This window comes from Agelaius phoeniceus, chromosome 8 (assembly GCF_051311805.1).
Source record: "Agelaius phoeniceus isolate bAgePho1 chromosome 8, bAgePho1.hap1, whole genome shotgun sequence".
NCBI classification, from domain to species: Eukaryota; Metazoa; Chordata; class Aves; order Passeriformes; family Icteridae; genus Agelaius; species Agelaius phoeniceus.
Genome location: NC_135272.1, coordinates 19,245,742 through 19,257,949, shown reverse-complemented (window position 1 = coordinate 19,257,949; position 12,208 = coordinate 19,245,742). Strand labels below are relative to the sequence as shown.

At 40.3% G+C, this 12,208-nt stretch overlaps 3 protein-coding genes across 6 annotated transcripts in view; all 3 read right to left on the bottom strand.

The window, feature by feature from the left end:
• Window positions 1-4,632, bottom strand: part of VCAM1 (vascular cell adhesion molecule 1) — a 41,039-nt gene extending 36,407 nt beyond the window's left edge. Inside the window, exon 1 of one of the 3 annotated variants that reach the window (XM_077182165.1) lies at window positions 4,476-4,632. The gene's annotated coding sequence lies outside the window, so the exon portion shown is untranslated. Of the gene's footprint in view, window positions 1-1,663; window positions 3,868-4,475 lie in introns of those variants that run through there. The other 2 variants (XM_077182160.1, XM_077182164.1) reach the window with 2 other exon arrangements.
• Window positions 2,629-6,850, bottom strand: GPR88 (G protein-coupled receptor 88). The gene has a single exon (XM_077182166.1). The coding sequence runs from the start codon at window positions 5,903-5,905 to the stop codon at window positions 4,835-4,837; it is 1,071 nt and encodes a 356-aa protein (XP_077038281.1). The 5' UTR covers window positions 5,906-6,850; the 3' UTR covers window positions 2,629-4,834.
• A 2,160-nt stretch (window positions 6,851-9,010) lies between these two features.
• CDC14A (cell division cycle 14A) overlaps window positions 9,011-12,208 on the bottom strand; it is a 49,909-nt gene continuing 46,711 nt past the window's right edge. For both annotated transcript variants that reach the window (XM_054638846.2, XM_054638847.2), the window contains one exon: window positions 9,011-10,806. In XM_054638846.2, the coding sequence (XP_054494821.2) occupies window positions 10,777-10,806 (30 nt within the window). In that variant the 3' untranslated portion in view covers window positions 9,011-10,776. The remainder of the gene's footprint in view (window positions 10,807-12,208) is intronic.

Sequence of the window (12,208 nt, the reverse complement as noted above, 5' to 3'; positions counted from 1 at the left end):
TGGTGATCAACAGATTGGTGTGAATACCTGCATAAATGTGCTTATTCTGTAATGATGTCGCTTTTAAGTTACTAGGATTGAACTCTTCAGCCAAAAAGATTTTTTCTCCAGCCTTCAAACTATTTTTAAATTTTTCTTTCATATTATCCTTTTTTTACACAACCTTACTCAAATGCAAATATCTGTAAATATAGACAAAAAATTTGTCCACTGCTCTGCACAGTAAAAGCCTAACTTCAATACCTACTTACTCTAAATAGAAATTTAAGTATGTGGGATTTGTCCATCACTTCAGTTTTAGTTTACAACTGTCTCCCAAAACTTACCCAGCTCAAGGAGTTGTGCCCTGATCAGCAGAATCAAGAACTTTTCCCTTAGTGAAGAAAATTACAGAAGCTACTGAAGAAAGGGGAAGAGAAGGAAAGAAAATAGACTATTACCCTGGTAAAATGATGACAGTGCATGGGAAGGATTGACATAAAAGAGCAAAAAAAAGTAGCTTTCTTAGAAGTTAAACAGTCACGAGAAAAGCTATTTTCGCTGCCATTTGAGAAAGGGACTTCTGAATTTAAAGAATATTGCAATAATCTAGTTATGTGATTTAAGATTAAATAGAAAGCTAAAGTATATGTTGTCACTTTTTTCTTTAATGAAATGCTACACTTAAATGTCTTCATTTGAAAATAATCTGTATGTGGGTTTTTTTAAAAATAGCATCAACTTGGTAGTTAGGAAAAAAAGGTTCACAATGTGCTTATGGCTGACTGAATCTGGAGGTTAGCTAAGATGTTATCTCTGCTTGTCAGTCCAGCACTGCTGTTGAATGCAGTCTCCACAAGACTGCTGATGTAACTCATACCTTTTTTGATTTCAGAGTTTAAAGAAAATTTGCTGGTGTATGGAATGCTTTGTTAAAGGAAGAAATTGAAAATACAAGTGCATGTTTTTATTTATTAAGAAAAGCATAGAAATGTATTTCCTCACATACAAAGAATCAAAGAATCTGAGATGGTTGCTTTTATCATAATCCCAGGCCTTTTCTGGCTTTCAGATTTTTTTCTGTGTTGTTTCTCAGGATCAAACTGTTAGTGTCCCTGTCCTGTCTTCTTCATCTCCCCTTGTCATAATTTCCCAGCTTCACATAACTGCCTGTACTTTTTACACACCTATTTTGGAGGCAATGATTGCCCAGTTTTGGTGGAGACTCATATTGCTGTAGGTACCTCATTCCACAAAGCAGCTCTATGGCTTTTTATAACTATTTTGAATTAAGGGTGACTTCAAAAGATTAAATCCAAACTCTAACTTCAGGAACACCCTCTGCAAGCAATTTTCACAAATAACCCATGCCTCAGGGCGTTATTTTGAGGCATCACAATTTTACTTTCAAAAAGCAGGTCCCACATGTATTTCTGCATGGGCAATTCACAAACTGAGTGGCAGATCTATTTGGGCCATAATACACCCAATGGCACTTTTCAAGCACATCAGTGCAACTGACCACAATTCATGCAGGCTATTACTAACTCCTACCTGCTCTTGTTTCCAGAAGCCCTGAGAAAATAGCAAAGGAACAGGCAACTATTGCATGCGTACATCGTGGCTGATCTGCACTGCTGTATCATTCCTGCATCATAAATTCAATGCTTTAATGAGCTCTCACCTCCCATCTAAAGCACATGAAGGCAGCTAATACATGTCAATGCCAGCCAGTCTAGGAAGGGCAGCTTCAGGCCATGCTCACACAACTTGCTTGGCACAACACCAGAGGAAAGGAGCAACTCAGTTCAAGCAAACCTCATTTGAATTGCTGACAGGATTTTCCATCATCTTCATTTACACCTCTTGAAAGAGTGTTTGGTTGAGACATTTTAAAGGACATATCCCTTGTGTCTGTAAATTGGCAACATATCCCTTGTGTCTGTAAATTAGTTGTTTGAGCATGACAGAAATTCACGTTGAAGAAAAGTCACCATTAAACTAGCAGAGGACATATAAATCTGTAAATTAAAGCATAGAATGACAGAAACTGAGAATGAAATCCATTTCCTTAACCAAGAAGCAGTGCCACAGAGCCAGGAGAACTTGAGCCAAGCCGAGATTCCATTGCAATTTACCATGGAGTATTTACAAGGTGGAAATACAAAGATTATGGCTGTAGAACAAGGCATACAGGACTTTTCAGAGCAGTAATTTCTCAGAGAAATTGATCTTGAGGCAAATAGTCTTTCTTAATTACTTTAAATTCATTTTTTTCTGCGTAATGTTATTTAGGTCACCTGAGTATATTAAAACAGTCAAATATTTACAGTCAGATGTAATTACATCAAAATTTCCAAGGGATTTCCAGGTATTTCTGGAATTGATGCATAGCATAAGGATAGCTGTTTAGAGTTTTGTACATCATAGCATTTTTATACATGTTTGCATTTTAAAGGTGGTCTATATAAAATACAGGCATTTCAGATTTAACTTGCATGCTATTTCACAAGGGAAGAAGCCCAGAAGTACCAGTTATCTGATGGTTTGGACATTGAATTTGGAAAAATTTTATTGCTTTCATTCCAGACTAACATGTTCCATAGCCAAAAACAGGGGAGAGGCATTGTCTAATTTTTTATTTTAGAGTTTGATTTTTTTTTTTTTTTTTTGCTTATGAGCCCAGTAATGAGCTTTACCAAGTGTCTTGAGGTTCTTTAGCCATGGTGGGAGATGCAATATGCATTCTTCTGTGAGTTCCAGCCCAAGGATTATTTTGTAGTTGAACAGGGTCTTACCCTCGGGTGGCCCTTGGTTGAACTTTATTTTGGGAGTGAACCAGTGTATTTTCCAGGATTGGGATAGATGAGGACAAAGCAGTTTCCCTCCTCCATTTGCTCCACAAAAACAGCTAAAGCACAGCCACTGCGATTAGGATGAAATATTACAACAAGGATATAGGGGCTCCTTCACTCTCCAAGATATGTGCACAGTGTTAATAAAATCAATCTTGCATATCTTATATGTTCAGTATTTCCTTGCTGGCCCTCTGCATCTTTCTGGTGCCATCACTCAGAGGAACACTGTCTCCAATATGAAAGAAGAAGCTTTCTGTAAAACTCAGACTCAAGGAAACTTATTTTACTTTCCCATAAGTACTTGAAAGTGGCTAAAGCAGTTTTCGAGATGTTCATACATTTTCTGGATGTCAATTAAAAAAAAAAGAATCCTTTGAGGTCTTCATTCTTTGTGTTTTTCAAATCCTGATCTTAACAAGTATCTCTTCTGTGATTATGGAGATTTTTTTTATGCCAGGAAACAAAATATTGGTATGGGACTTTTAGATACATCATTGTATCACAGATACCTAACAGGTCTTAGTCTTGGGGAAAAAATTAAATTATTCCCTTCTCTTAAAGCATTTTCTGTGAATACTCAAACTCAGCAGGTAAAGCAAGCAAAGTGTGTGGGGCATTATAAAATACGGCCAAAGGGCCTTTTATATTATTACCTATCATGTGTGTCTTTTCCTTGTTATTATCCCATCATTAAACTACCCTCATGAGAGCTCTAAGTTTGTGTCACCCAATGCAACAAACTCTTGTTGTGACAAAGTTTCCTACGTTCTCACGGGTCCATTCTTCTCGAGACAGCACAGCTTAGGTGATACTGCTTGTGGATGCCCACGGATTCAGAACACAACTACCCTCTTGCAGACGTTTGTGCCAGAAGGCAAAAACAGCACTAAGTATCATCACCATGAGAACAGCAGCAACTGCGTTGGAAAAGAGGAAGGAGGAAGTCAAGCAACACAGAAGGAAATAGAAAGATTTTAAGAGCATTCCTGGGAGGAATGGGCTTGCAGCACTCACCACCACAGTTTCGGCGTGAGGAGCTGTCTCCTTTCCAAATGCCACACAGAATCTGTTATTTTGTATCTGGCAGAGGCTGTGAAATCATACTTCTGCAATAATATATTTAAGAGAAATACAACAAACTGGTAACTGAACAGGTGACAAGGTTAGATGGGCAACACCAGCCTTCATATTGCATTGTAATTTATCGAGTGCCCGTGGGCAGAGACCTTTGTTAAAACAGGCCTTAAAAAGCTTTCAAAACAAAATATCCAAACCAAATCACCACAAAGGTGTGTATGTTTTTGTTTTTAACAGTTTCCACAGACAGCATCATCCTGAAGTTTGCCAGAGAAAGCTGAAGGAGGGTCTTGCATGGAGCACAGAGATCAGGTATGCTGGGGAAAGGAAGCAGCTCCCGGTGTCTGTGTGCCTGTGTGTGTAATGAGACACCTGCCAGTCCTTCACAAACGAACCTTGTGTTCAGGGAGCTCACTTCAAAGAACTACTTTAAATGCTGAAAGAATTACATCGATTTTATAAAAACAAACTTGCATATGTCTCAGAAAGAGCTGTCTAGGTGCCTGTCTCATAGTGAAATCTTTAGAGCATAACAACAATTACGTGCGTTGCCATATTTACCGGTTATCCCAGATTCCTAAATCCAGTGCTTTGGCTGGAGTCCTGGCCGGCTCCTGGGGGCGGACAGCTCCGTGCCGGGAGCGGGGCTGAGGGGGCGGCCGGGAGATCCCGCCCCAGTGTCCGTCCCGGTGCCTCGGGAAGGCACCCGGCGCTGCCTGGCCGTGCGGTGGAAAGGGGAGCGGGCAAGAAGGGCGCGGGGTCACAAAGGAGCAACAGGAGGGGAAGAAGCGCTACCGGGGGCCGGGGCGGCTCTGCTGCCCGACGGGCGGTGGCCGCCGGCGGGGGTGGCGGAGCGGCCTGAGGGGCCGCGCCCGTTCCCGCGCGCGCGCAGCCCCGGGGTCCGGCGCTGCCCCGGGCCCTCAGCGCGGCGCGGCCGCGGCGCTGGCGCTGCTCCCCGTGCCCCGGCGCCGCGGCAGCTGCGGGCAGGGCGGGGCACCGGCGGGGCCCGCGGCGGCGGCCGAGGGGCGCGGGGCGGCGGCCGGGCCCTCGCCGCGGGGCAGGACGGAGCGGGCCGCCCGGCGGAACTCCTCGCTGCGCCACGTGTAGAGCAGCGGGTTGAGGGCCGAGAGCGAGCAGAGCAGCAGCCAGCTGGCGGCCTGCAGCGCCGGCGGCGCCGGGCGCAGGAAGAAGCCCAGGAGGCTCACCCAGACCAGGGGCTGGGTGCCCAGCAGGAACACGCAGCAGAGCAGCAGGACGGAGACGCTGCTGAGGCGGCGCTGGGCGCGGCGAGGCGGCGGCGGCGCGGCGGGGAAGGGCAGCTGGTGCAGCAGGTGGAAGTTGAGGACGCTGACCCGCTTGGCGCTGCCCCGCACCCGCCGCACGATGCCGAGGTAGCAGTGGAGCAGCAGCGCGGTCTGGCCCAGCACGGCCAGGGCGAGGAGCAGGGCGGTGTAGCGAGAGCTGCCGTCCGACTGGGCTGAGCCCAGGGTCCAGAGCCCGGGCAGCAGCGGGACCGGGAGCAGGGCGAGGGCCCAGGAGAGCCCGATCATGCAGCCCGTGTGTCTCCGCTGGTAGAGGGCCTGGTACACGCTGGGCAGCTTGGTGATGAGCACGTACCTGTTGAAAGCCACCAGCAGGTGCGAGGCCAGGGAGACGGTGAGGCCGAGGCCCAGGAGCCCCCCTCGGAGCAGCCGGTACTCCGCCGAGCGAAGGGAGGAGGAATTGGGGGGCAGCAGCCCCAGCACAGCCTCCTGGGGCATCCACAGGGCACACACGCTCAGGTCTGCCGCACAGCCGTTCACGATGAAGGCATTGCTGGTTGTCTGCAGCTTCTTGAAGGAGAAGACTAAATAGATGACCATCACATTGGATAAAGTCCCTGAGATAGCTAAGACTGCGTAGAGCAGCGATAGAAAGATGCGGGTCCCGGAGGAGTCCTCCCAGAGCAGCAGCAGAGGCGAGCTAGCACTCCAGGAAGAGGCGTTGGGCATCTCGCTGAATGCAGCTCAGTTTTGACTTCGCCCTGTAAATCCCATCCTTGTCTGGGTCAGAAGTTCTGCTGCAGGAGTCCTCACCAAGCGCACAGGAGGCTGTGCAGCTGAAGGACTCTAAGGCAGGTTTCAGTCATACAAGCTGTAAGGTCCAGAAAATGCTGTTTGCAGTAAGGATCCAAAAACTAGCAGTGTCCAAGGCAGGTAGGCAGCAAGAGAGTCCACAGATTGTAGCTGGTGAAGGTGGGTCCATAGGGAGGCAAATGGCTGTTGGCAGACCAGAGCACGGCTGAGGTTTCTGTAGCTGTGAAAACAGCAAAAGCAGCAGCACCTTGCAATCGGCAGCAGAAACGGCAGCAACTGATACAAAGCTTTGCAGTTTCTCCTGTGCCACAGTACGTACACTGTATATCATTCCAGGAAGATTCAGCCCTTCCACTCTTCATGAATTATTCAGCAGATTTTCAACTTGTTAAATCAAGAAGAAAAAAAAAAAAAAAGCCAAACCCTATCATGCTCCAGAAATACTCCAACTACACAGTCTGACTCTTTTCTCTCTGCCTTACCAGTCTTCTGGGTCTAACCCATTTACACAACTTTCATTTGAAGCAAGGTTTTAAACCAGTATCAGTCACTTCTGTCTGAAATACTGTCCATAAACTGTAGACATTTTTCTGCTCGATACTCACTTCTTAACAGATTTTTTTTTCTGATCTTTTTTTGGTTAAGAGTAAGATCAGTATGCTTCTGCAATTTTAGTTAATTTTAGAGCTGGTCTATAATAACAATATGCTTTCCAAATGAAATCTTTCAAACACAATAAATAGACCAATCCTTGTAAGACAGTACTTATTTGAGGAAGTTGGTTCTCAATTTGAACATTTTACATCTCTTCATAAACCTCAGCCTGTCTCAACCCACAGGAAATCCTGCATTGCCACCCTGCCAGAGGTGAACACTGGTGTTGGTGAGCACACAGATAACACAGGATCTGTGTAGTATTTGAAACAGGCTCGCTCCAAAATTAGTTCCTGGAGAGGTGCATAACAGCTCCTGAGGTGGACAAAAAACTGATTGAAGAGTAGGCATTAACAGTCCATTCCCAGATGCAGAATAATTAGTCATGGGATTCTCCCAGGAACTCTACCCTGCTGTACTCAAACAGGGACAGAATAGTAACTGTCCTTAACCTGGACAAAACTTGATAAGAAATTCAGTAAGAGAACTTCCATTTACTTTGGAAAGCTTTCCAGATACAGAATGCTGGTTAATTTTGTGATGAGCTTAAGAAAAAACTGCTTTTGCAGGTAGGTTAGGTGTAGGCTAGAAAAGCAAGCAATCACAGCTTGTAAGGTATTATCTGTACCAGAGACCTTCATAAGGCATTTTTAGATATTGTTTAACTCCTCGTGCTAATAGCAATACCAAAAGAATGTAATAGGAGGTAGTTATAGTTGCAATATACATTTTTTCAAGTTAAAAAAGTTAAATTGTGTGGGTTAATGGATGTTGCAATACAGCATATCTTTTATTTGATAAAAAAGGCTCATGTTAACAATTGACAGAAATATTGATCCAAAGGTGGATTCGTTACAAACATGAATATCTATGTTCACTTTTAATTAATTAGATGGCTCATGTGCTTAAGGTTAAAGACATGCCTCAGTGATTTACTTGATCAGGCCCTTAATTACCATATTTTTTGCCTGCTGCACTTTACAGTGTAGATCTAATCAAGTGTCAAACCTTTTGAGGCCTTTCATTGTTTAGTTGTCAGTAAAGAACAGTTATTATAGAAACTAAAATCCTCCTCTTTCTGCAGTACTGTAATTGAAAAATAGTCTCTGAATTTGTAACAAGAAATACCTCCCTAACTGAAAAGCTTCATAAAGCATACTTTAAAAAGAGATTATGATGATTAACTGTTTCATAAGATGTTAGCCACAGAATATTATGCCCTGTAGAGACCTTCAGATTTATTTGATCCATCCATTCAGGTTTTGAGAGATCTTGTGCACTACAACTTGTTCTCCCGGAACAAGATATAGTCATATTTGAAGGAACAGAAATGGTAAAGTTCAAGAACAAGTGAACATAGGATATAAAATAAATTTCAGGCTATTTCTTAAAAGCTACAAGGTTCTAAAAGGCCTTCCTGACCTTTTACTGTTCCAAATTTTTTGTTGTTGTTAAGAAGTTGATTGTTGCAGAATACTGACTTATTTATGAATAAAAAAATGTTGTACATAAGCTGGTATTTATGTATTTCATCTAATAAATCAATAAAAGTCTAGAAAAAGGCCAAAGGAGAGGTTGATTCCTATGTACTAGAAACCTTTTAATTAGCTGTTCTTCCTGTATATTATTTACTTTGCACATCCAAATCACCATCCATTATTCATCCATATGCAGTTGCAGAAGCCTTTTGTTGTTTTTTTTAGATCAGACTGTCACCAAAATTTGGGCAACTTGGAAAGCAGCCACTCTATTCCCAGCTTTCCCATTCCTTTAGAGTGGCTGTGTAACAGTTACACACTGTCCACATCTATTGCAAGAGAGGCTGACAGGCTAATAAATAATAAATAATCATGCAATGCAACAAACTTGCTGAAAATCAGGAACAGGGTTAAACAAATGTTAGAACTATTTGTGATTAGTTTGAAATGGAAGGAAGGCCAAAAGGCTAAAGAAAGCTAAATTGTGTAGATTCTTATGGACAAAGAACCTGCTGTTGGTGGGACTAGGAGACCTGTCGCATATGCAAAAAAGTCAAGATATATTACACGTGTAAAGAGGGGCCTCAGCCAGAAAGGACTCCTCAGTTCAGACACAGCTTTGAAATCACTGTATTTTGAAATATAATGCCATCATCATGATATCAACACGTTGATTAAATACCTGGCATTATACAAAGCATAAACATAACCAAGAAAGTTTAGAGAAATTGTTAAAAGAGGTATCTGTCTTGCTAATGGCCTTTTGCAATGTTATCCTACTTTAAGTACATTACATGGTTTACAGGAAAGAAGGTGATTTTGAAAAGTTATCTTCAATTAGAGATCAAATCATCAAAAGATCTAGGAAAAAACCAAGAAACAATGAAGCTGGCTTATACAGGCATTTTATTATCAATTAGCTGTATATATATATATATATATCTACATTTCAAAATTAACCAGTATTTTATTAAGGAAAACTATTTATAACAAAGTAAATGAGAAAATTCTTTATGAGAGGTAGAATTACCTTATTAATCTATAATTCATATACAATATATTGTATATATATACACACACATATGCTACTTTGTGTGTATATGTTACATACACACAGTTGCAAAAATGTACAGTATTGCATGTTAATTTTATTCATCAGTGATTTTGATTTATATAGCTGCTCTTGGTATTGCTTTTGAACACTTTCAGTACAACTCTCCATAGCAATTTGTGATCTCATCTTTTAAAAACTGATGTAGCACTTAACTTCAGTTGTAAAGCAAATGCAGGGTATTCACATGTCTGCAGGAACAAAGACTGACAACTCAACTAAGTTTTTTAAGTTTCTGCTGCTATTGGAAAAACAAACAGGTAACAAATCTGTTTTGTTTTTGTCTCATACATGAGGGGCAAATAAATTCCAGTTGCTTATATTCTTTTCCTTACCATGCACTTGTGAGTTCTGAAAATTTTACACATGATCTTTAGTACCTCCCTGTAACACCATTTCATCCTAAGCCTCATTCCTAATCACATCTGACTGACCTGTATGTTCCACAAAGTAAAGAACATCTCTACTATGACAAAAACCTTCCATGAAAGGAGGCTACCTCAGCCATATGCTTAACAACAGATGTACAGGTTTACAAAGCATCCCATTGCTAGATAAAAATTGAATATATGACCAACATATACTGTGTGCTGCTAAGGAAATTGTACACATACTGCCAAATGCAGGTTAAAAGCATGAAAGTATGCAGTGCTACCTAATTCATTGTATATTTTTACCAACTTCAGTTTGATCTGCTTTCATTTTTGCAGCATATATTGCATAGCAAAAGTTAACACTCCACATTGAAAACAAAACATAAATCCTTGAAGAAATTGAAAGAGCATTAATTGTACAATTGAGTCATCACATAAATTACTTCTGTGTTGCAGTAGAAGGTGTAATTACATCACATATCAACAAATATTTTCCCTTTATTTTTCTTTCATTGTGTTTCCTTAAGAAACGTTAGCAGCCAGAAGTGGAAAGCACATTATTATCAAGTGCTTTTACTTGATATTGTAATAACAAATCTCTCACTAGTTAGACTTCCATCAAATTACCAGAAGACCAATTAGTAAAAAAGTAAATTACATTAGGCTCTAAGAAATAATGATGGACCCATAAAACAAGAAAAATCTCTCGTTCATAGAAAAAAATTATATCTTTGATAAACATGTACAAATTCTTTAAAATACACATTTTTGTAGCAAAGTAGACCCTAAATTAAAATATATTCTAGTTTTTACATAATTTTTATATATAGCTTACCAAAATATTCTCTTAATACATATTTTAACACTGTACACAAGTTAATAAATGTCTTAATGAGACTCATTAGAAATATATTCAAGCTGTCTCAACATAAAAAATTTAAATTTGTATATAACATGGGGTAGTAATTTCCATAAATTCAACTTCAGTGCATCTGCAGTAGTCATTAACAATAAATTTCTGCCTGTTAAGAAGTCTTCTCTTGGTGTTAAGGAATTAATACATCTTGTTTTGAAGGTTCCTCCTTTTAATGAGCAGCTTCTTCAGTTCTTCTCCATCATGAAGGACATTGATTTGAAGAGCTCAGCAAGTTTCACCAAAGCAGCAAGGCTTTAGTACTGAACATACCCAGACTGAACGGACTGTGCAGAGAAGAAAAACTGATTAAAACTTACTGGAGAGGTTTTATTTATATATATAAAACATATATTTTTCACTTAAGGAATAGAGGAAGGACAGAAAAGAGGAAAATAAATGAACAGAGTTGGGGGGAAAGACCTGAATCTCTACATAGGTAAACATGAATAAAATAAAAGTAATTAAAAGCCGAGTAAAGTCCATCAGCTTTGCTGTATCTACACTTACTTTTCCAAAGCAGTTTCTTGAGAATCTTAACAAAAGTGTTACAAGTCCTTTAAAATATCACTGCTACTGTAATTGAATTGTTTCCATTTATCCTGAATGAGAATCCAACTGCTACTGTAAAAGTCAGCTTACTTTAGATGTTGATTCAGATAATGACACAGGAAACACATGATGTAGTTCATTAGCGAGGAAAAAAGCTACATCAGTAATTACACAGATGCATAAGTTTATGTATGACTATCAAAACCAGATGAAAATGAAGCACTGCAAATGGTTCATCTGGATTAGTAAGAAGTCAGTATAATTAAGAGAAAATCATAACCTGCTCTACTGTATTTATTTACATTTCTGTTTCTACTGAAGTCTAAAGTTTTATTAAAAATTTAATCAGCTTAGACAGTATCCAGTTATTTTATTAGCTCCTATACAGATGTGTTTTAAGAAGTCTTTCTGATGAATATAAGCCTTGTACAGTGATGAGCTGTCCCAGATTAGTATGGTTATAAATAAAGAGCAAGTAAAACCCCCAAATGTGTTTTAAAAGAGCATCAATTCTTCAGAATTAGAGAGAATTACTGGAGACCAACATGACTCCTAAGACAGACTAGACCCTCACAGTCTTCCCTTCCATTTTCCTACTATTCCTAACTAGTCATTACAGAAAATGCTCTTTGGCACCCATAATGAAACCCATTAGTACAAGTGCATAATACATTTCTATATAGCTTTATAGCTCTAACTAATATCATACAACTACTTTCCCCCTATATTTTCAGTCTCAGTGTACATTTTCAAAGTTGTCTTTTAAATGCATTTTCACATCTTGAAGATTTGAGACCATCTGGATATTCTTTCCTAGGTAGAAAAGTGCTGTCAGCATATTGATTTGAATATCATTGACTTAAGGTCTGGTTTTAGTAAGAGCAAGGCAGAAGGAATAGCCCTTCATTAATGAGCACTTGCAACTTCTCCTCTCTTAATGATCCTCAAAGGCTTCTCATTTTCAGAAGTGCATTTTAACAACTGGAAAGATAGTTACACTTAATTAGTGCAGTATTTTAAATGGATCCATCAAAATAGAATCCCAAGTAAATCTGATCAACAAACATTTTTAAAAGGCATGAAGTGTGGTTATATACTCTCATATGTTGTACAGTAATGACTACTTTAAGCTTGGAC

What these genes read in the sequence shown, in the direction of transcription:
- GPR88 (XM_077182166.1), bottom strand. Translation starts at nt 5,905, where the DNA reads ATGCCCAACGCCTCTTCCTGGAGTGCTAGCTCGCCTCTGCTGCTGCTC.